Below are 23,890 nucleotides of genomic sequence, written 5' to 3'. Positions count from 1 at the left end.
TATGCACATGGGTGATCTAGATTGGGGGTGTTATGTAGCATGATAATAACGCACAGCACAGCAGAGAAAATCAATTTAGCAAGGTATAATTTATCTCTTCTTGTTGCCAGTGATTCCCTGCCATGCTGTTATGTAAAGTTTCATTCATTAGACAAGACTGTGGAGCTAGGATCATTACTGCACTATAGAGATGAAGGGATCTGTTGTTATGGGAACTATCATTGGTAGAATTTTATCATCACTCTGTGGGGTAGGGAACTATGTGGTTATGTTAGCAGGTTGCCAGAATTAGGGGAAACACCATTATACTGTGCAAAGGAGTTGTTTAGTGCAGGACTACATTCCAGACCAGTATATTGAACACCATATCACCAGAGAAGATGTATCACTGAGTGGACAAGAGCTGTACCATCTATATGCATGTAGCTGTAGTCTCTCCATTTACTCCACTGAAATCAGACTGTATACTGATGATGTAATATTTCTGAATTGTGTATAATCAGGGGTGGGTGATTTGCATGTGAATTCCTTACATGGATTTCTAAGGCTACACAGTGGGATTAGACTGCATACAGTGTGCTATACCATTGTATTCAATTTCTATGAATCATGTTGAACTTTGGTACATCATGGTGCAGTATAGTAGCCCAACTTTGTTGCACACAAGGTTTATGAATGGAATGCTTACTGTGCTGGCATTATGGGATATCTGCTCTCTGTGCAACTGGATGAAATGGAAAATGTTATATTCTGTCCTCTCTTAATTTAAATATCAGCACTACAGCAATTTCTATTTGCTAGAGTAAGCCATACATAACATTACTTTAAAATGTAAACATTTATGCAGTTATAGATGTGAACTATAAAACATTTTTATGATTAATTACTTCAATAATGCCTGTTTAGTAATTTGTTGGCTATGTTGTTTCAAATTAACAAATGCAATTCTCAGTAATGGAAACACAGAAAAATAATAATGGGTTCTAAATAAATAAGTTGGATACATTAAAGCATGTAAAGATATACAGCAAATTTTATATATGTATCTAATCAAAAATGTGAAAACATATATTGCAGAACAACATAAAACAGATAATTGTATTGCTTTATTATATGATTAATTGACAGCTAATTGGTCAATTGATTCATTGCTTGGTTGACTGAGAGACTGACTGACAAGAATTTATTTTTTGAGTATAAACTTAGCATTTTTTCATTAGTTGCAATTTTACATTGATTTAACATATTTACAATATATATATATATATATATATATATATATATATATATATATATATATATATATACAGAAAGGAAAAAAAATCAACATCACATTCTGTTATACAATGTTAGCAATACATTGAATCATGATGGTAATTTTACACAAGTAACACCTTAAGAATCTTGGTATTTCAGTAGCAACAATTCAAGGCTATCCCAACCACTAAAAGTCTTAGTATGATTTAAGATCTTAATCTCATCACTCCTTTTTCAGTTTTACATAGTATTGTTGTTAAATTTAAAAATTCTTTCAATGTATGTACTGAGTTTGATTACCAGTTTTTGTAATGGTTTTTCTAGCAACTGCCAAAAGACTCCAAACTATTTCTTATTGTTTGACTTTTACAGATACAGGAAGGGGGATATTCATGAGTATTATTAATCTAGTTAAAGAACAATTATTAGACAATAGCACCTTAAAAACATACTTATCTCTTCCACTATACATTTAATTTTTCATACTCCATAAACATGTGTGCAATTAGCTTTTACATCTTTACTACACCTCCAAAACACTGAAGTCATTTCACTAAACATGGAGATTTTATACTGTGTAACAAACATTCTATGTATATATTTCCACATAAAAACTTTCCAGTATAAACTTAAAGTTTGACTAATTGATTTAAGTAAAAAACAAGTTTTATTATTACCATCTATTAAGTCATGCAATCCACTATCTAAAAAGTTCCAGATTTTTTTGCATCAGCATTATTATTATTTAAAATTAACTTGTATAACTTGGAAAAGCTTCCTTTATAGGTCAATTTACCTTTGCTGATAGCATTCATATATTCATATAATGGCAGAATAGTGCTCTGTTTCCCCTCACTCTTATCAGAAAATTAATTTAGTTTCTTACTGATGGATAACATTAACTACTTAACAGACTCATCCAGCTTATAGTCTTTCATTAAATAATCTGTCAACTTAGCTTTTCCTTTTTCAAAGCAATCAGACCATTATACTAATCCATTCCTTTTTAGTAAATTCATTTTAACATTGTTATGACTTTCCTTAAATCTAGAGGTGTGTGAAATGGAAAAGCATAACAATCTCCATTTTGATATTAATGCAGTTTTAGAAACAATTCTTACCTGTTTCAAGAATTGCTTTTATATATACAGAATCTAAAGAATGAAATTAATTTCTTTGTAAGGTCAATTTTATTAGCCAGATGAAAGGATTGTTATATATTTCTAATTTATCACATTTGATAAACTTAGTATAATCTGCTCCTGAATGGTCTTCTATTGACTATGGTAAGTTGAATCTATCCAGAGTATAATTAAGTTAAAATTTGCAGCAACAGAATAAGATACTATATCTGGGAAGCTAACACCACCATATATTCATAATCTTATATATTTATATAAGCAATTCTTGGGTTTTTAGAATACCATAAGAATGAAACTAACATTTTTCTGATTTTCTTTAAGTTTTCTTTCATGTAATAAAGCTATTGAATGCAATATTATAATATATATATGTATATATATATATATATATATATATATATATATATATATATATATAAGGGGATTCAGTGTCTGTCTGCCTGGGATGACATGCTTGACAAGCCACGCTGCTTCGCAAGGGACGGCTTGCACCTGTCACCCCTGGGATTCCGGATATTGGCTAAGGCTCTTGCCACCCCCATAGTGCCTTTTTTAGGCAAGGCTCAAATTCTAAACCTACCACCCTAGAAAACAAAAATGGGAAGAAATTGAGGGTAATGCTGCTCAATGCCAGAAGTCTAAATCTCAAAATGCACGCACTCGAGGCCCTTCTCAGTATGGAGAACATCGATGTCTGTGCTGTAACTGAAACCTGGTTCAAGGCTCCTGAGAGCACCCCGGCACTATTAAGTTTTACCTCATATCATGCGCTCCGGCCCCAAAACCCGGACCACTCCACAAAAGGAGGGGGTGTATCCATATTCATAAAGGATACTCACACCTCCAGGTTGGTGGCAACGCATGAAGCTTCGGAAACCATCCAGGTGCAACTAACCATAGGCAAAACTGCTCTACAAATTGTAGCATGCTACAGGCCACCCTCTCAAACTCAGGAACCCCACACAGCCTTCCTGAAGACACTGGAGGGTATAAATGTATCTCCAAACACCATCATATTGGGTGACTTCAACTACCGAATATAGACTGGGAACATTACTCAAGCCCTAACTTTCTAGCCCAACGGTTCCTGGAGTTCATAAATTCAAATGCCATGGAACAGCTAGTCACTGTTCCCACGAGAGGAGAAAATATACTAGATCTCATTGTCACAAACATGGGGACAAAATGCTCCACACCGGAAGTATATCCCTCATTGGTGAGATCTGATCATAAACTAATCTCACTGGAAATCCACATCCCGCCCCCACCCCAAACAAAAAGACCATAGTGAAGAACTTCTCTAAAGCAAACTTCACACTACTCAAGACTGGTGTGGTATCCTTCAAGGCCCCTGAGTCAGAGGAAACCACAACCCAAGCTGCGGAAGCCCTTACAAATGCCTTCTATGAACACCTCCAGGACTGCATGGATCAGGCAATCCCAAATAAAACCAAGACTCTTTCCACAAAGGGCAAACGTCCAGTCTGGTGGACCCCAGCCATTAACAAACTTTACAATAAGAGGAGAAAGCTATTACATGATAGAACAAAATCCATAAAAGGGAAGTCACCCCTGATCATTATTAGTAAAAAAATACGAGCACTCATAAAATCAACTAAGGCCAATTTTGAGAGAAAAATTGCCATGGATTCAAAGGACAATCATAAGGCCTTTTTCAGCTATGTTAGGAACCTGGGTGGAAACTCACAGATATGCTCAGAATTAGTCCAAAATGATACAAAAATCACTGAACCCACAGACATTCCAACATACTGGCAGACAGGTTCAGTGCAAACTTCACCCCTCTCCCCTAAAGGAGAGATAACTATCCCAGCCGAGTGTAGCCTCCCGGACATCTCAAATGCGCAGGTGAAAGCTGCTCTCTCTAAAGCTAAAAACACAGCATCAATGGGACCGGATGGTGTCCCCGGCTGTGTGCCACACGAGCTAAATGAGGAATTAAACCCGCACATAAGGCAGCTGTTTAATCTCAGCCTTACCACAGGATACGTGCCCAAGGAGTGGCGTACGGCAACTGTGGTCCCACTCCACAAAGGTGGCGCCTCACGGACCCTGGTAATTACCGCCCCATAAGCTTAACAAGTCTAGTCTGCAAAGCTATGGAGAGGATCATAATGGAGCTCATAAACAAAGATATAGGGGACTTGCAGACAGTGGACCCGACCCAGTTTGGCTTTGTCAAGGGAAGATCATGCCTTTTGAACTTGGTCGACTTCTTCGAAATAGTCACCAAGGCCATTGATGAGGAAAGGCAGTCCATACAGCCTACCTTGACCTTGCAAAGGCTTCGACACAATACCCCACTCGGGTATTGTAGAAAAACTTACCAGCTTAAATGTAAACCCATATGTCACAAGATGGGTTGCAAACTGGCTTAAGGACAGAACCCACAGGGTTAGAGTTGCTGGCGCTGTGTCAGACTCCAAGCCGGTCACAAGTGGTGTCCCACAGGGCTCGGTCCTTGGCCCCCTATTGTTTGGCATCTACTTCTCAGAAGTACAGGCCAACATGGGAGGACTTTGGCTGACAAAGTTTGCAGATGACTGCAAACTGGGCGCCATAGTGGAAAGTGCATCGGACACGGATATCCTTCAGAAGAGACTCACTGAAACAGATAGCTGGTGCCAGAGCCATGGCCTGAAGTTAAACGCCAAAAAATGTATAGTCATACCCTTCGGGAAAAACAAGGTAACCCCAAGCTACCATATAGGTGGCAATCCACTAAGCACAGAAGAGGTTATCAGGGACCTGGGGACCCAGGTTGACAGTGGCCTTTCTTTTGACACTCACATTGCTAAAGTGGTTAGAAAGACCTTCTACATTGCCCACCTGATCATGAAGGGATTCACATCCAGATCTAGTGAGGTCATTGTTCCCCTGTACTCTTCACTTATCAGACCAATGATCGAGTACAATGCCCCATTCGGGATGTATCTCACCCGACATCTGCAGCAATTGGAGAGACCCCAAAAGTTCCTCACCAAAAGGATAAAGGGACTCCAAAATCTGTCATATGCTGCCAGATTGAAGAAACTCCAGCTCTATTCAGTCGCATACCGTCTGCTCAGAGGTGACATGTGCCTGACATACAAGGCCATGTCCAACCCGGAATTAATGGACATGCTCCACCTCAAAAATCCAAATCCACCAAAACCACTAGAGCAAGCGACTTAAACCTTAGCACGGATATAAATAGGACGTGCTGGAGGGATAGATTTATCACTCAGAGACTCCCTATGCTGTGGAATAAAATCCCGGTCCATGTGAGGCAGAGCACCTCGCTGACTCTGTTCAAGAGAAATCTAGACCTGTGGATGGGAGATCATAGGTTTACCCCGGGAATCATCTCTGGGTCACTGCTGGACAGAGGCACAACAAACTAATGGGCACAGTATTTTTTCATATAAGGGGTGGCGTAAGCCACAATAATTTGGGCTAGGCTTATAAATGCCTTAGGGCAGATAGCCTAGTATAAACCTATGAACCTATGAACCTATGAACCATCAAAATCTCAAATGCCGTTATGCCGAAAGGCAGTTTTCAATGTTATCATAACTGCAATTTGAATATGTTGAACCAGAAACAGCAAATGCTAGTGTGCATTTGCTGTTATGAGATCGACATTTTGATTGGAGATTGCACTACAGTTGAGATCGAGAACTTTGCCCTTTTCCTCACTGTTGTGCAATCTCAGACTTGTAAAATATAGTTAGTAGGGAGTGTGGGGGACTGGTGCAGGGGGGTTTGCCCTCCTGTAAAACATGTGAAGCCAGCCACCAGAAGTCACATTGTATTGTGAAAATGTCGATATTGAGCAGTTAACATTTTGAATGTGTCATAAATGTGACTGTTCAATGTTGTCATTTATGACATTTTACTTTGCTTAGGTAATCAGTCATTGAAACGTTGTCAACATTTTGATGGTAAACCATATATATATATATATATATATATATATATATATATATATATATATATATATATATATATATATATATATACATATACGTACATATATATATATATATATATAATGTTGGGTAATATAATCATTTTATCGAGTGCTAATAAGGAGTAACATTTCTTCAATTATTTTTTTAAAAATTATTAGTAATAATCTTACTCATAGTTTAATAAATTTTGTTCCTAAATATTTAAGTTCTTTTCCTTCCAAATTATATTTATAGTTATCTTTAAACGTATTATTATCTTATTATTATTAAATTTCAGCAGTGATACTTCTTGAAACTTTTCAATTTCTTCATCTGTTTCTTTGATTGAATAATTTAAAGTTGCTATATACAGTAAATTATCATCTGAAATAAGCTGTATTTTAGATTGACAGTCCTTGTTAAATGAGAATCCATAATTTTTTCATTGATTCTTATACTGTTAGCTAAGGGCTCGATAAGTAATGCAAATAGTAGAAGGGACAAGGAACACCTTTACACTGTGCCTTTGTTTAAAGTGAATCCATAAGAAATGTATGATCCAATTTTAGCATATGCTTTGGAGACTCTATACAGTTTTTTGTTAAATATTCCAATAAACTGTTCTGGAAATAAAAACATGTCTAAAGTTTTAAACAAGTAGTTCCAATCTACAGAAACAAAAGCTCTTTCAATATTTAAGCCAATTAGGGTGAGTCTCTTGTTCATTTCTTTTCCTAAGTCTAAGATAGTTACTACACTTTTATAATATCATAAACTAATCTACTGACTATAAATCCTGTTTGATCTCTTAATCTTGTAGGACAATGGAAGTAAATATATTATAGTCTACATTTAATAAAAAAATAGGTCTATATGATGAAACTAACTTATTATCCTTTCTTGATTAAGTATAGGTGAGATTACAGAAACTTTCCATGAGAGAGGAATTGTTTTCCCATTCTGAATTATCCTGAAAATGTCACTTAATAATTCTAAAACATGTAATGGAAGCAGACTATATAATTCCATACTTAAATCATCTAACCCTGGAGTTTTAACATTTTTCTTTTTTTAAGCTTCTTTAACTTCTGTTAGTGAACAACAGAGATATTTGTTGGTCATCAAGTTTATTATTAACATATTTCTTTAAATACTTATCAATTTTGTAATAATCATGATTCTTATTTTATTTTTATTAAGATCCTCGTGGTATTTTTTTTTTAAATATTAAGCATTTCCTCCATGTTTGAAGTAAGCTTATTGATGTGGGTATTTCAGATATCAATAATGTGTGCCTTTTTGCTTAATATCATACTTCTATTAGCTAATCTATATAGATTTTTGACATCATTGCATAAGTGTACAATTTTATTTTCTAAAGCTATCTCTACTTTATGTATTAAGACTGTTTGCTACATTGTCATTAATTTGTAATGACTTGAATATTCTGTAACTTCTTTGCTGTTAAAATCTCACTCTGTGTATTTCATCTTGTATTTCTAATAACTCTGTATTCCACTCCTTCATTTTATTACCAGCCCATCTTCCCATTCTGTCTTTAATGTGCATTTTCAAGGAGCCCCCTAATATAATTTTGCTATTCTGACCATTATTATTCAAAGATAAAAAAAAATATCCATTTGTTCCTTAAGGTAGCTCTTAAATGATTTTAATTTTCATCATATACATTGAGATTCTATAATTAATCTGAAATTTCTTTATATCCATTAATATATTAATACTTAGTGGATTATGATTAGATAAATGAGAAGGAATAGTTTTAAAATAACTAATTTTATTATATAAATCTGAAGAGGCATAAATCCTATCAATTCTAGTTTGGTCAATTGATTCATTATGCATAAGAATAATGAGTGAAGAGCAATTATTTAGCTTCTGCTTTTACTACTAAATCAGCTAGTTATTACTACAAATCCATCTGTTTAATGTTTTAGGTAATGCCAGAATTTTAGCTTTCTTCTCTTCACTTGTATCTTCTGTACTAGATATGCAGTTAAAATCCATTTCTAAAATTAAACTATCCTTCCATTGACTTTGTAATCAGTGTAAGTGATCTTTAGCCACTCTTGCACCTATTTCAGGGATCTAGCAAAAATTATCTAGTCTATAGAGTTTGCATTATATTTAATTACTAAAATGCATACATTCCTTTGAGATCATTAATGGATTCCATGACCTTAGGCATTACAGTAGATTTTATTCAAAGTACAACAGTTCATCTACTCTTTTTTTGTTAAAAGGAGCAGATTATAACATTCTGTAACCTATGTTATTTAAATATTTATATCTTTATCTATCAAGTGAGTCTCTTGCAAGAATATGAAGTTTTAATAATTTCATTTTGTTGACATTATTTAATCCATTTACACTAACAGATAAAATATTAAAACTATCCATGTTGTGTATTTGAAAATATTTCTTTAACAGATAGTATGACACATTTAGCCACTATATTAATTTAATTGTACATAAGACTCTAATGTATTCCTCCAACACTATGTTAACATGCCACGTTTTTGAACTATTCCTATCCACAAACTAAACTACTAAAATTCATAAATAACAAAAACATAAATATTTCTACAACTGTAACTGCATATACATTTGCCTGTCAAATAGACAAACTACACTATCACTCTACCTACAAATATGGAAAAATGTATCAAAAAAATAGCCAAGAGCTACTGTGACTTTAATATAATATATATAAATTAAAAATAATAAGAGACTATTAATTCAGTTTCATATTTTGCCATTTAAAACTATTCCTCCACTATTACATAAAAGTTTAATAATCTTCTTCTGTTAATCAAAAATATTAAACAATCCAACAAACAGTGTACTATATACTTATTTTATGTAATAGTAATGTAGATGATCCATTAAATATTCCTGTATGTGCTCTTTCAACATCACTATAACTAAATCTCTAAATAAATAAGCAGAGCACAGTGGGACCTGAAGAGATAAAGATATCTGTGAACTTGCAGGTGACAAGAGACTATCTGTCTCACTGCAAACATTGGCTCAGTTGGGCTACATCCTGATCTCAGTATCAACCGCTCATCTCCCATCTTACTTTCTACTGCTCTGCATATTCATTTATCAGTCACCCTCTCCAGAACTCTCATGCAATGAGACAGGAGTTTGATACATCTGTACTGCTCACAATTGTGAATTTCCCCTTTCTTCTTGAACACTGGCACTAGTGTGTTTATTGTACAGTCATCTGGGATACACATTTCTCTTCACACAGCTATGAGTATCCTCAGAGGCCATTTCTCTCTGATCTCACCCACCACCTTTATCATATTTGCTGTGACCTCATCTAAGCCTGCTGCTTTCCCAGACTTCATTTTCCTTTGTGCTGTTCTTACTTTTTCTGTGGTGGGCTCCTATTCTTCGCTCATTGTTGGCTGAGTCTGGGGCAGTACAGCTCTTGTGTAGTTTCCTTCATTCAGAACTACTCCTTCCATCTGTCCTGTGCAGTCATAAGCAGGCCATTGCTGGCATACCTTATGAAGGGTGTCTAACTATCTTCTTTATCTTTCTGTCTTTGCCTTGCAACCTGATATAGTTTCTCTGTGCTATCTACTGAGTCATTTCCAGAAAATGATAGAGTGCCTCTGATGCCTTGTTCTTTGTTATTCAACTCCTTTCTTAGCCTCTTGTTAGCCAACTAATATTCCTTCTTAGCATCGGTGCATCCTTACTATCTCCCACTTTTTCCTGCAGTCCTTCTTTCTTTTGATTATGGTCTGGGCTTCTGCATTCCACCGCCAGCTTTTTTTATGTATTTTATTTCCAATACCTGGCTCGGCTGCATATCTGTTATGTAGTCCTCACACATGCATTTTGAGGTGCTGCCATTCTTCTTCAACTTCATCCGTTTCCAGTACTTCTGGAGGTAATAGAGTCCTAAGCAATTCATTGAACTATTGTTTTCTGTCCAGTCATCTTCCAGGTATTTAGCTTTGTTTCTGTTGACGTTTGAGCATTTTGTGATCACTGCTTGCAGCTGATTGTGGCAACCAGTGGTTTATGTTGTTGGCTGACCATTTCACTGGGGATGACTTTACAATGTGTTGGCTATTATCAATCCATTTGCACCTATGTCTCTAATGGACACAGGTAGTCTGTAAATGTTTCATCTACCAAGCCCTTGTTTACAATTATCAGGGGTACGAGAACTTGTTAAAGATTTGGGATGCATGGATAGGCTTAAAAAGGCCCAGTGGTCATTAGCCTAGTACACACCTGTTAACCTATGAACCTATGAACATCACATGCCCATGCCATCAATTCCCTCGCAACCAATCCCGTCATATCTCTTAAATATTTTCCTATCTCTATTTAGTTGTTCACTTTCACACATTGATCTCAGCGACTATGCTGAAATGTTTACTCACTCTTCTTTCTACCCCTTCATGCCTTTTTTCTGCTTTTCTCCTTTCTCTACACTCCTACTAAGCTAATCAAGCTAGTTTCAAAAAACAAACTCAAACAGAATCCAAAGTGACAACCTATGCATTACTTGCTTTCATATCCATCTTCCTTGTAACTTGCCTTTCAGTTTCTCGTGGGTAAAGTTTGTATAAATTTCAAAGTTTGTACATATATGTATCTCTGTATCACCATATTATACTATGTTATACTGCATATAACTTTATTTTTTCTTTACATTTTGATATCCCTCCTAGGCTTTACCTGTAAATAAATTGTCCAGTGGTAATCAGTGCATTGATTTATACAAATAAATAAGTACATAAATGAACACATAAATAAATGGAAACCATAAAATATTCCAACCACATCTGGAAAATCAAAGTGAATGTCTATGTCTACATTTGTAGGCAAAATATAATGAATTTTGGCAGGCTAGATTAAGTGACCAGTGATTGTAAAATTTTTCTTCAAGTGGCTTTGTGAAGCCAAGCTGAAAGAAATGTGACTGTTGTCATTGCAAAATATCAATAAAATTGGAAGGGTTTTGATACATATAAAGGGAATAGAAAGGGTCTGTGTGGTTGATTTCTTTTAAGTAAACTTATTAATCCTAGATCATTATTAGAAGATGAAAGGTAATGCAAAGAGTGCACTAATAAATACGTAATTTAAGAATGGTATTAAGAAATAAAATATTTTTCCAGTTATGGGGATGTGATGACTTCAGAGAGAAATGTTGCAGTTGATCAAGCAGTTTGATGCCAATAATTTTGAAGGGAAAGGCATTGTTTTAGTGCTCTACTGTTTGCATATCAAGTAGAAGAGGCTACAGAGGTCCAATCAGTCTTAGCTAATCTTGAATAGGAAACTGTTAACCTCAACTTATGGAATCTAATGTCTTAACAGTGGAAATAATTGTGCAATAATGGAAAAGGATGACTTGAACCTCAATGCACTACATTTATATTTGCTTACAATAGATCTTAACCAGGCAAGTGAACCAGACCAGTGACCTTTTTCAACCACAGCCTGACCCATACAGCAAAATAAAAGTCACAAGAATATATTAAGCATATTAAGTGTAGGAGAAATACATTGTCACTTAAATAAGTCAAAACATGTATCATAAAAATCACAGTCATTGACATCTTATCAGACTGATATGACACCCGCATGAAAGTATGCATGACTGCAGTTGAAATATCTTAACTTTTAGTCTCTTAATGACTTTTTCAAAGGCTTACTTCTGGGTGAAAATCCAAAGCACAGTCATCATGACATTTTAGTATCTCATGACTTTAAGTAATGAAATATCTGTAACTAAAATTATTTTTTGCTTTTCTAGATTTTTAATCAATCCCAGCACAGGAATAATTTACACACAACCGTGGGCAACACTTGATGCTGAAATCAAATCAAAGTATAACTTCTATGTGAAAGCAGAAGACATTGAGGGAAAGCACAGCTTGGCAGAAGTATTTGTGACTGTGTTAGATGTGAATGACCACTATCCAGAATTTAATGAGAACATCCTGGAGAAGACAATGATTCTTGGGACTCCAGTGAAAATAGAGGTAAGACAAAGTACCATCAGTTATTGTTTGTGGCATACATCATCTGGAAACATACACTGTTTCACAGAACCTAAAGATGCTGAATAGGAAGGGAGAATGCAATATGCAACTGATCCACTGAGGTAGCAGTGTTGCTCTCATCTGAGAGGATGAGAGCCCAGGTTCAGAAGCTTTCCATGATTCTAGCAAAGAGAAAGCTGAAACCATTTCTGATAGGAAAAGCTAGCTGACAAACCTCTGTGAAACCATGCAGATGATACTATAGAAATACTTTAATTAGAGTGGAAGGTGGATCCCAGGATCATATTGCCAAATAGTTATGCATAATATATACACCACACATAACGCACATGTGATTCTAAAAGGTTTTAGTCTGCAGTTGTTGTAACTCCTGTTTTATAGCTTATTGTATCAAAACATGGGGCAGAATAGAATATTTCTGGACTAAACCAGGAAGCCTCTCTGCTAGTATCATCTGACTTACTAAACTGTAATCTTGATTGAGAATAATAATGTCATCTTAACATGGTGTTCCATAAGTTAAGACAATAAATAACAAATGTTAGAAATGATCATGTCATGGTTAGCTTATTATAAAGCATATGTTTCTTATATGATACGTATCTTAATTACTTTAGAAGTCATAAGGTATAAAGAGTACCCTCAGAATTCAAGCAAAACCAGTCATGCATTGCTTAGGAATGGTATAAAATGATAATGAATCTATGAAATGTTAACTATGAAATGGGTTATGTGGAAACATTGCTAAAAGCTTAAAAAATGATCATGCATGTAACCCTTATAAACACATATAGATGAAAACAGAAAAATAGTTTGTCAAGCTCATGCGTTTTGCTAATTATAACATGAGGGAGGCCTGGCACTGTGAGTGTCTTAGTAATTAGCATACCCATCTTTAAAGCTGGGGAGTTCAGAAGGCAGTGGTTTCTAGTACCACACCTGGTGCTTAGATTCATGTTCTGATACTGGCACTACACTTCGTAATGGTCATCATGGCATGATGGGGGGACTACTACACATCCAGTTTTGCTGTCCTTCACAAGAAATTATAATATTGAGATTCAATGTAACTGAGTTGGTGGTAGCTTGCAAGAATACTAAGGATCCCACAGCAGTTATCAAGTAACAGCAGTAAGTGGAAGAAAACAGAACATTTTATTCACAATCCAAATATACTGCGTTGTAAACTCAGACAACAAACAGCAGACCTTTAAATGAATAGTAAATATATTTCTTCTTCTTATATCCTGATACTTAACATCTCTCTTATATCCCTGTTTTTATTTACATCTTAATAATTAATATTGTATTTCTCCATTTATCTTATTGCTACCACATATTTTTTCTAATTCTTCTATAAATCTTTTGCTGACATCTTCCATGAATTGATTACTTCTTTATTTTCTTTTTCAAACCTTCCCTTCGGGAAGCTTGCGAACCCATAAGCTTGACGAGCCTCGTCTGCAAAGCTATGGAGAGGATCATAATGGAACTCATAAATAAAGACATTGGGGACCTACAGACACTGGATCCTACCCAATTTGGCTTTGTCAAGGGCAGATCCTGCCTCTTGAACTTGGTCAACTTTTTCAAAACAGTCACTAAGGCAATTGATGAGGGTAAGGCAGTTCACACAGCCTACCTTGACCTAGCAAAAGCGTTCGACACAATACCCCACTCGGGCATCATAGAAAAGCTCACCAGCTTAGATGTAAACCCATATGTCACAAGATGGGTTGCAAACTGGCTCAAGGACAGAACCCACAGGGTTAGAGTTGCTGGTGCCATGTCAGACTCTAAGCCGGTCACGGCGGTGTCCCACAGGGCTCAGTCCTGGGCCCCTCTTGTTCGGCATTTATTTTTCTGAAGTGCAGGCAAACATAGGGGGATTGTGGCTGACAAAATTTGCAGATGACTGCAAACTGGGCACCATAATTGACACTCCATCAGACACAGACATCCTCCAGAGAGGTCTCATAGAAATGGATAACTGGAGCCAGAGTCATGGCCTTAAGCTAAATGCCAAAAAATGTATAGTCATACCCTTTGGGAAAAACAAGGTAACCCCTAATTACCACATAGGTGGTAATCCATTAAACACGGAAGACATTATCAGGGACCTGGGGACCCAAGTTGACAGTAACCTCTCTTTTGACACTCACATTGCCAAAGTAGTTAGGAAGACCTTCTACATTGCCCACCTGATCATGAAGGGATTCACATCCAGATCAGGAGAGGTCATTGTACCCCTGTACTCTTCACTTATCAGACCAATGATTGAGTACAACGCTCCATTCGGAATGTACCTTACCCGACACCTGCAGCAGTTGGAAAGACCCCAAAAGTTCCTCAACAAAAGGATAACGGGGCTCAAACATATGTCATACGCTGCCCGACTGAAGAAACTCCAGCTCTATTCACTCGCATACCGTCTGCTCAGAGGTGATCTGTGCCTGACATACAAGGCCATGTCCAACCCGGAATTAATGGACATGCTCCACCTCAAAAAATCCAAATCCACCAGAGCCACGAGAGCAAGAGACTTAAACCTCAACACGGATATAAATAGGACGTGCTGGAGGGACAGATTCATCACCCAGAGACTCCCTACACTATGGAACAGAATCCCAGTCCATGTGAGGCAAAGCCCCTCACTGACTCTGTTCAAGAGAAATCTTGACGAGTGGATGGGAGATCGTAGGTTTACCCCGGGAATCATCTCTGTGTCACTGTTGGACAGAGGCACAGCAAACTAATGGGTATAGTATTCTCATCCTAAGGGGTGGTAAAAGCCACACACACTCTGGCTAGGCTTATAAATGCCCTAGGGCAGATAGCCTAGTATGAACCTATTTAACTTTCTGCATCAGTTTCTCAGGTGTAAGTACTTTCTGATTTGCAAGCGTCCATTCAAAATATTGAATTCTACTCTGTTTTTGTAATTTACTCACTATTTCTTTTATGTGGTTTTGAGTATCTATTGGCAACACATTCCATCTAACTTCTAAATAATGTTGTTGATCTATCTTATCATACAAGTTCTTTGTTTTTCCCCAGTTCTCCTTTGTTTCTCCTTATATTTCAGTCTGGCATCACAAGATTGTTGAAACAACTACTTGCTGCTTTGGATTTTAAATCAATCCTCAGTTAAATGGCAATGAGAAGCAAGAGCCCATCTGTCATGCAAATTAGAAAACAGTACACAGAAAATATCTATGGGTGAATAATACTGTCACATCTTCAAATAAACAATATTATTAACAGTATTGGATGTACAGTCCCTCAATTTGTTTCTTTGCCACAAGATGTTTGCTAATCTCGGGGATCAGCTGCATGTTTGTGGCTGCTGTAACAAAAGTAGATACATTTTACATGGACTTGACAACATTAAAAATTGCACTAGAATATACCACACTGAACTTTTAAGAAAAAAACTGTGAGGGATCAGCTTTTAAGTTTGTTGCAGCTTTAAAAACAGACATACACATAGCAAAATGATAACCTACTTCGCAAATCTGTAAAAAGTATGATTCTTAGTTTGAAATCTGCAATATCCAGAACTGCAGAGATTAGCAGTTGACAGTAACCTCAATCATTTTGTTTGCCCAAAAGATGTTTTTTTTGAAAACTACAGTAATGAGAATAACAAATTACTTTATAGTGTGCATTATTTCATGTGAAAGAGCAGATTTAAATGTTTACCTGAGGTAGTAATCAGAAGATAGCAGGCAGGACTCAATACATCTTATTTGCAGGATTCCTTAAAGAATGAAGTCTATATACCTATCTTTTGAATAGGCCATATATAGAGGAATGGTGGGTCATAATTTCAGAATTACTCGTATTACTGCCTCTGTGCACCATATATCTGATAATACCCAGTCCATTATTAAATAGCTGTAGATATGAATGTCTATCTCAGTTATGAGTACTATGCTAAATTTACATTATCAACCAAAAAAACAGAAATATTGGTACAAAATACACAATACATCTAATGTAGTCAAGCATGTAAAACTACTTGGTACCAAAACAGTGACACATGGTCCTATCTCAGTTTATAGTTCTGTTGATGTTGTCTGTACCTTTATTGTTCTCTTATCGTTACTGATGTAACTGGCTAAGTGATAAGTATGGTAGTTTCTAACTTTTGTCTCCTTATGTCCAGTTTTTGAACATTGTAATTTAATATGTTTAACCAGATGAAAAATGGTCCTTTCAGTCACTTCTGTTACAAGGTACTTTTACCTGTGAGCTACCTTGACTGTCTGCTCTGCTGCATACTATGTATGGTCTAATTCACATTACAAAATAAAAGTAACAATTCATTAATTTTAAACTATGATCGCAGAACTTAAATATTCCTTAGACATCCAGCACTGATGTCCTAGCACAGTGGCATAAAGCAGTAAAGCTCTGAGTATGGTGCAGGTGACGAGTTAGATGAACAGCTCAGTCAGCTAAGGTATTTGCAGGGGATGATGGACATGCCCATCCTGAAGGAAGAAGAGAGTGGTACATGCATGATTTCCCAGATGGAGACCAGGGGAACAACAGATAGATGCTTGGGGGGTATTGTACTGAAAATAGTCACCTGTGGAAGTAAAAGGTGGGTCTGCACTGTAACATGCTCATTTATCTCCAAGGAGGAAAGTGATTTATATGAGCCAGAAAGTGCTGGGCATTATCTAAAGTACAATGCAATGAAGACTCACACTCCTAGTAGCACTACTGAAGGACTATTTATAATGTTGATGATTTCAAAGGACAAAGATAAAGACCTGCATAATATTCCTTGGCAAAGTATTAAAGATGTTTTGCATCTCTGTTAGGAAAGCAAGTCATAAACATTATGCTCACATGCACACACACACACACACACACACACACACACACACACACACACACACACACGCACGCACGCACGCACACACACACACACATACACACACACGCACACACGCACGCACACACGCACGCACACACACACACACACACACACACACACACACACACACACACACACACACACAACTGGAACAAGAAACATTTCCAAAAAAATCCAAGCGATTATAAAGTTTCTTGCATTATAACAGGTTGACTTAAAAGCAGTTCCTAACATGCAATGCTACCAAGCTGCTACCCTTGAGACAAAGAATAGTGATGAAAACACGACTAAGAATTGTTCCAGACACGCATGGGGTTATTGGCTTATAGAAAAATGAGATACAGTTCATGCTTTCAAAGGTGGGGTGCACAGAAATCTGAAAATAAATTCCCAAGGACAGCAAGTACTTAGAAAAATCCACAACGAAGGCAGATTTAGGACCTAAAACCTACTACCTGAAGTTCCTAATGCAGTTTTAACTGCCATTTCAGCCTTTAAATGCATTGCTACAGCGTATGCTGAATGGAAGTTGTTAGAGAAATGTAAATATACTTTTTAAGATGACAAAAATTGTTTTCTTAGGTGAAATGAGAACTGAGTTTAATACAGCTGTACCTTTGTGGTTAAAATGTAATGGTTCACCATATGAAAAATGGTTTGTTCAAATAATGTTCATGATGTTGCTTACAGTACCACTGTAATTGCCTAATGGACACTGTCTAAAGCAGAATATAGCTATTCCCACATAAAAAAGATCATTTGTCTCATCTGAAAACTAAATAACTTCAGCCAAGATGAAAAGAGGTGTCCCTTGATTGCAAATTATTATTCATTGCTGCTCATATTTAGTCCAAGAAATGGATATTCATGTTGACAGTGGTGGTCCCCTGGGATCTGTCCTGGGACCCCTACTGTTTGTCATCTACTTCTCAGAGGTCCAAACAAAGATAAAAGGCCTCTGGCTGACCAGGTTTGCAGACGACTGTAAGTTGGGTGCTGTCATTGACTCCCCAATTGATGTTAACATACTACAAGAGGATCTCACAGCAACAAATGACTGGTACCAAAGTCATGGCCTTATGTTAAACTAAAAAAAAATGTATTATCATACCATCTGGCAAAAACATGGCACCTACTGATTAGCTCATCAACGGCAATCCCATAAGCACATGACCTCTGGTGAGAGACCTGGGTACACAGGTTGACAACAATCTCATATTCGACCATCATGTAGTGGCAGTGGTCAGAAAAGCCTTTTACTTGGTTCATCTCATAAGTAAAGAGATTGCATCCAGAAAAAAGGAGGTTATTACCTCTCTGTACTCCTCCTTTATTCGGCCAATAATTAAGTACAACGCCCTGTTTGGTATGTACCTCTCCAAACACCTGCGCCAACTGGAAAGGCCACAGAAATACCTCACAAAGAGAATCCATGGCCTCCAACACCTGTCTTATGTGGACAGGCTCAAATCCCTTATCACTCTACTCGGCATTGTACAGATTGCTCAGAGGTGATCTGTGTCTCGCCTACAAGGCAATCTCAGACCCTGCTGTACTAGAAATGCTCCATATCCATAAGTCTAACTCCTCGTGCATTACCCAATTGAAAGGCCTAAATCTTATATGTGACTTTAACAAAACCTGCTAGAGATACAGGTTTGTCTCCTAGAGGCTGCCCTGTCTCTGGAATAGACTCCCCATACACGTCAAACAAAGTATGTCTCTAACCCTCTTCAAGCGTAACCTTGACGAGTAGATGGGAAACCACAAATTTCTCCCAGGGGTTCCAGCTGTGTCCCTCACTGACAGGGGCAACAGGTGTTGATTAAGGTTTCTTTTCTGGGGATAAATTCTTAGCTAGGCTTGTAAGGGCCCTAGGGCCTTTAGCCTAGTAATCTCCTATGATCCTATGATACTATGACAGCATACTGGTTACAGCAAAGGTCCCTGCATCTTGGGGGACATCCATACAGAAAATAAAGAAGCAGAGCAATGCCATACTCTGTGGCCTTTTTATATAACTGTCTTTCTCACCATTGAGATATTTCAATGGGCCATTTATGTACATTTATTCCCCATCAGAATTTTTTTTAACTAAAACAAGAGTGTCATACCACTCTGTGCAGGAATGGTATAAACTGTAGCAAATGTTGGCTATATTTGTAGCAAGCAGTTTTCTACAGTTTAAAAGAAGATTTTTTTAATAAAATATGGAAAAGGAGGGAGAGGGGCAGGACCCTGAAATGTGACATGAATGGCTGGGGCAGGAGGGAGGTATGTCATTTATCTAGCCATCTGGTTGGTGTGCCAGTAAAATGAACTGACTTTTTTTTTTTTTTTTTTTTTTGCTGTTCAATGGAAGAGCTTGAGGGGGTGTGTATCTAACTGTAATAAAGTGATTGCTACAATGCTGTGATTGGCATATTGCAGTAAAGTACATTTCTTTACTTTTTTTGCTTTTCACTTGAATAGCTGAGAGGTCAGGGTGCTGGTTGAGCCAGCTACACTTTTGTATAGTCTGTCTAGGTTCATAGATTCATACTTAAGTACTAGGCACTCAGTTTACAGACCAATGCAAGCCTAGCCAAATAAATTTATTCCAAACTTAACTCTAACTTAAAAGAAGGTAAGGCAAGATAGAGCAGGGTGAATTTGAGTCTGTCCATAAATTTATCTAGGTTAACCTTGAAGTTGGCAAGGATACTACTGTACTTGACACATAGTGGAAGTTTGTTTCAGATCTGAGGAAAACATTGAGACATGAATCTATCATGCCAATGTGTCTTATTTATCGGCTGACAAAGGTTTATTTCCTTAAACTAAGTATTTCGGGTACCATTAATTCTGTGAAGGAATAGGATGTCAAATAGGGCTGTATCTTTCACTGCTCAAAAGACTAGGCACAGATTTCCATGGAGGTCTGTAAAAGAATGAGTACAGAGAAAGGGCTGACAGTCTCTCCTGATAACTACAATTTTTGAGGCCACTGATCTTTTTTGCTATGAATCTGTGAGGTCTCTTAATTTGTGTCATATGTTTAGACAAATATGTGCCAAAAGGGTCATTTATTCAATAATGGATCTGATAAGATATGAGATAAGAGGAATTAAGACTCCTTTAGAAATGTCTTTGAAAATTAGATGTGGCAGATAAAAGGCTTTCCAAACAACATGCTGGTCAAAAGATAATGAATTATCTACAAGTGAACCTAAATCCCTTACAACAGTGGATGATTTAAAGGGTATTTCACCTATAAGGTAAGTGAAACTGTTCTGTTTATCAAAATGAACTATGCTACATTTTTTTACATTTAATTTGATATAAAAGTTCTTACACCAATTGCTAACTTGGTCTAACCCATGTTGTAGCATTTGCGAGTCAGTTAAAGATCAAATAACACTGCCCAAGTTACAGTCATCTGCAACCTTAGTTAATCATAGGTCAGGAATACTGGCCTGAATGCCTGAGAAATAAATGCCAAATAGAAGAGGGTCCAGAACTGAGCCCTGTGGTACACCAGTGGCAGATTGTTTGCTTTCAGAAGTGACAGTTTCAACTCTAACCATATGTTTTTTTTTTTCAGACTAGTTAGCTATCCATCATACAGTATAATGATTTATATACAGATTTACAAGTCTATCAATCATGTCTCCATGGGAAATGGTGGAAAATGCCTTGGCCAGGTTTAGATAGGCTGTATGCACTACATAACCAGTATTCACTGCTTCAGTTACTTTTCCAAAGAAATTAATGAGGTTAAAGAGGCAGGACCTTCCATTGACAAGGCTGAATTGTTGAGGGTTCAGGGGTAAGATTTTTTTAGTGTTCAGATTAATGAGGTCCAAGATAATGTGCTCCATAGCTTTACATATGAGGCTAGTGAGAGTAATGATTCTAGAGTTACCAGGGTCTGTGGTTGCACCAGCCTGTGTAATGACATTACAATGGCTGTTTTCAGGCTTCCAGAATGTAACCAGTAGAGAGGATTAGATTAAAGAGGTTAAGTATGAGTTCACAAAGGCCAAATTTGGCACTGATAATCAGGCAACTTGGTATGTTTTCAGAGCCCATGGATGAAATATTCTTATTTTTTGAGAGGGCTGCAAGAACTTTTTCCATAGTAATTAAAGATTGAACCTGTGGAATAGCTATAATTGTTGTGGAGTAAAATTTGCACTAATATTTTTTAGCTAGGATATTATCTATTTCATTTGGGTCAGACTGTGTAGTATTATCGTGGACTAGCTCCAAATATTGTTGGGTGTTATTTCTTAACTTCCTCACATACTAAAGATAGATTTGTAGCTAAATTTGGCTCTAGTGGCTATTTTAAGTTCCTTCTCAGCTTTGATTTTTCTAATGGTTCCCTCAAGCCCTTTGTTAGTTTGCTTAAGTGTGCTCTTAATGTTGATAGACTGAGACCTCTTATAAGCATTAATCAGTTTCTTTCTCTTGTTATATGATTTATTTATATGGGTATTCCACAGCAGGGTCTTGTTTTACATTCCCATTACATTTGGTGTGGAAAGGGGCTATATTAACAATAAAGCTACTTAAAAGGCAATAGCAGTCAAAGACATAGCAGTTTGAGCAATGGGGTCCTACGGAGGAGGATTACAGCAGAATTTATTTAGGTCATCAAGTAACTGAAGAAGGTTTCCTTTTGAGAAGTCCCTAATCACAGAGCTAGTTACATGGGTAGTACAACCAGCTTTAAAAGAAAAGGTGACTAAATTAGGGTCTGATTTAACAAAGCCTGATGATACATATGGAGCTGTGCAAGAAGTGGCCATATTTGTGAGGACTAGGTCCAGGATATTGGGGCCCCTAGTAGGATGGTTGACTATTTGTGAAAGAAAAGTTAGCATTTATAATGTCAAGAAAGCACAAGCCATGTCAACCATTTCCAGTGCAGGTCAGTCAGTTTATTGATGGATGACAGATGGAGTCCCATAGTAGAAAGGTCTTGGGTTTAATGGGAATTTCAGCTAATGTGTCAAGATGGCAATCATGCTTGGAAGGGGATACAGAAGGTGATCTATAACTAGCTATGAAATAGTCTTGCTTATGGTGACGTGGACTTGTAGGAGCTCAAATGTGATATCCCAAGGAAGCTGTCATGATGATATCCTTGACACATACTGATACTCAACCACAAGTGCCGTAGGTCTGAATATGTGATAGACATTATGCCCAGGAATAGAGGGAGTATTTCCTTGCTCTGAAACCATGTCTCCGTAACTATACATATATGAAGGTTTTCAAGTTGCAGGAGAGCCTCAGGTTCAGTCATTTATTGTTAGGCCTCCTGGCATTGATTAGGACCACATTAATGTGTTCCAAATTAGAACTTCCTATGGAATATCCATCAAATGCACTCTGTCTAAAAAAAGGAACCATGGGAGCAGGAGAGGCTTTAGCCAAAATGAGAAATCCTTGGTAAGAGGGGTGCAGACCATCCCTGGCAATCCAGGAAGGCTTGTCAGCTATCTTATCTCAAGCTGAAACATACTGGATCCCCCTAGAATAAGACCAGCCACAAAGGCACTTACTAAAGCCAATTATCTTTTCTTTGAATCTTGGCACCATTTTGGGTGATGGCAAAATAACGCTCAACACCAGTATCCTGCCTGAGACACATGTAGAGCAAACTCAATCATATCTTTCTGCATGTGCCTCTTGTAGAATATCTAAGGCCATTCACACCTATGTGGACCACTATCAGGTTGTAATCATATTTGTCAGGATGGCAGGGTCTAAGAGTCCTTGTTACATCCTGGCTCCTGGCTTTGGAAAGACAGCTAATTGTCGCCCCCTTTTTTATCCAGCCTGCAGAGGGTGGTATCTGAATACCTAGGCAGTACTCTCTTAACAACCTCAGCATAAGCTGGTTTAGTGGAAGTGCTCTGTGCTCTGTGCCATGTGTGTATATGAGTTGTGTTACCAAATGTGTTCTGAGGTGAGAACGTCACCCCCAAGGTAGGCAAATACTTACACCACTCACTAACTAACTCCTAAGCCTATGAATGAAATAAAAGAAATATGGTAGGGCTGTTTTACCATATGTGCATATTTCCAGCTGGGGCACCACTGTACTTTGGCAGTATATAAGTACATTTGTATCTGCAGCAGCTCTTAGATTGCATATGGTTGTTTAAGTACTTAAAGTAATTTTAAGTTGTACAAATACAATTCTCTATGTTTCCTAGATCACCAGGCCAATGGACATAGCACTTATTCGATCAACAAGGCAATACAATTAGCTTAGGTAGATCCTCATTTTGAATTCTTCACTACCTTGTAACTGAATCATAAGTACAGGAAATCTTTATGCTTTTTCAGTGCAGTGCTATAGAATTTGCTCAAATATGTTTTTACTTACACTGCTGCAAAGCTGTTGGTTATAAATAAGACAAACACACCAAAAAATGCAGCTGTAAAAATCTTTATATGTTTTTTTAAAACAATAATTCCTTTTCAAACGTGTAGGGGAAAATAATCATATTAATACAATATTATTCCAGAGTTACTGACTCATCTGATGAAATAATCGGGTCTATATTAGATGACTGAACTTTCAAAAGTTGG

The 23,890-nt window shown here is 37.0% G+C and overlaps 1 protein-coding gene across 5 annotated transcripts in view; it reads left to right on the top strand.

Annotated features, from left to right (window-relative positions):
• The window catches only part of CDHR1 (cadherin related family member 1), a 532,835-nt gene that overhangs the window by 407,241 nt on the left and 101,704 nt on the right, over nt 1-23,890 (top strand). For all 5 annotated transcript variants that reach the window (XM_044056525.1, XM_044056524.1, XM_044056526.1 and 2 more), the window contains one exon: nt 12,165-12,393. In XM_044056525.1, coding sequence (XP_043912460.1) covers nt 12,165-12,393 — 229 coding nt within the window. The remainder of the gene's footprint in view (nt 1-12,164; nt 12,394-23,890) is intronic.

The sequence above is a fragment of the Protopterus annectens genome, chromosome 14.part0, assembly GCF_019279795.1.
Source record: "Protopterus annectens isolate FY-2018-M chromosome 14.part0, PAN1.0, whole genome shotgun sequence".
NCBI classification, from domain to species: Eukaryota; Metazoa; Chordata; order Ceratodontiformes; family Protopteridae; genus Protopterus; species Protopterus annectens.
Note: the sequence above shows the minus strand (reverse complement) of the source record. Positions and strands in the feature narration are given on the sequence as shown.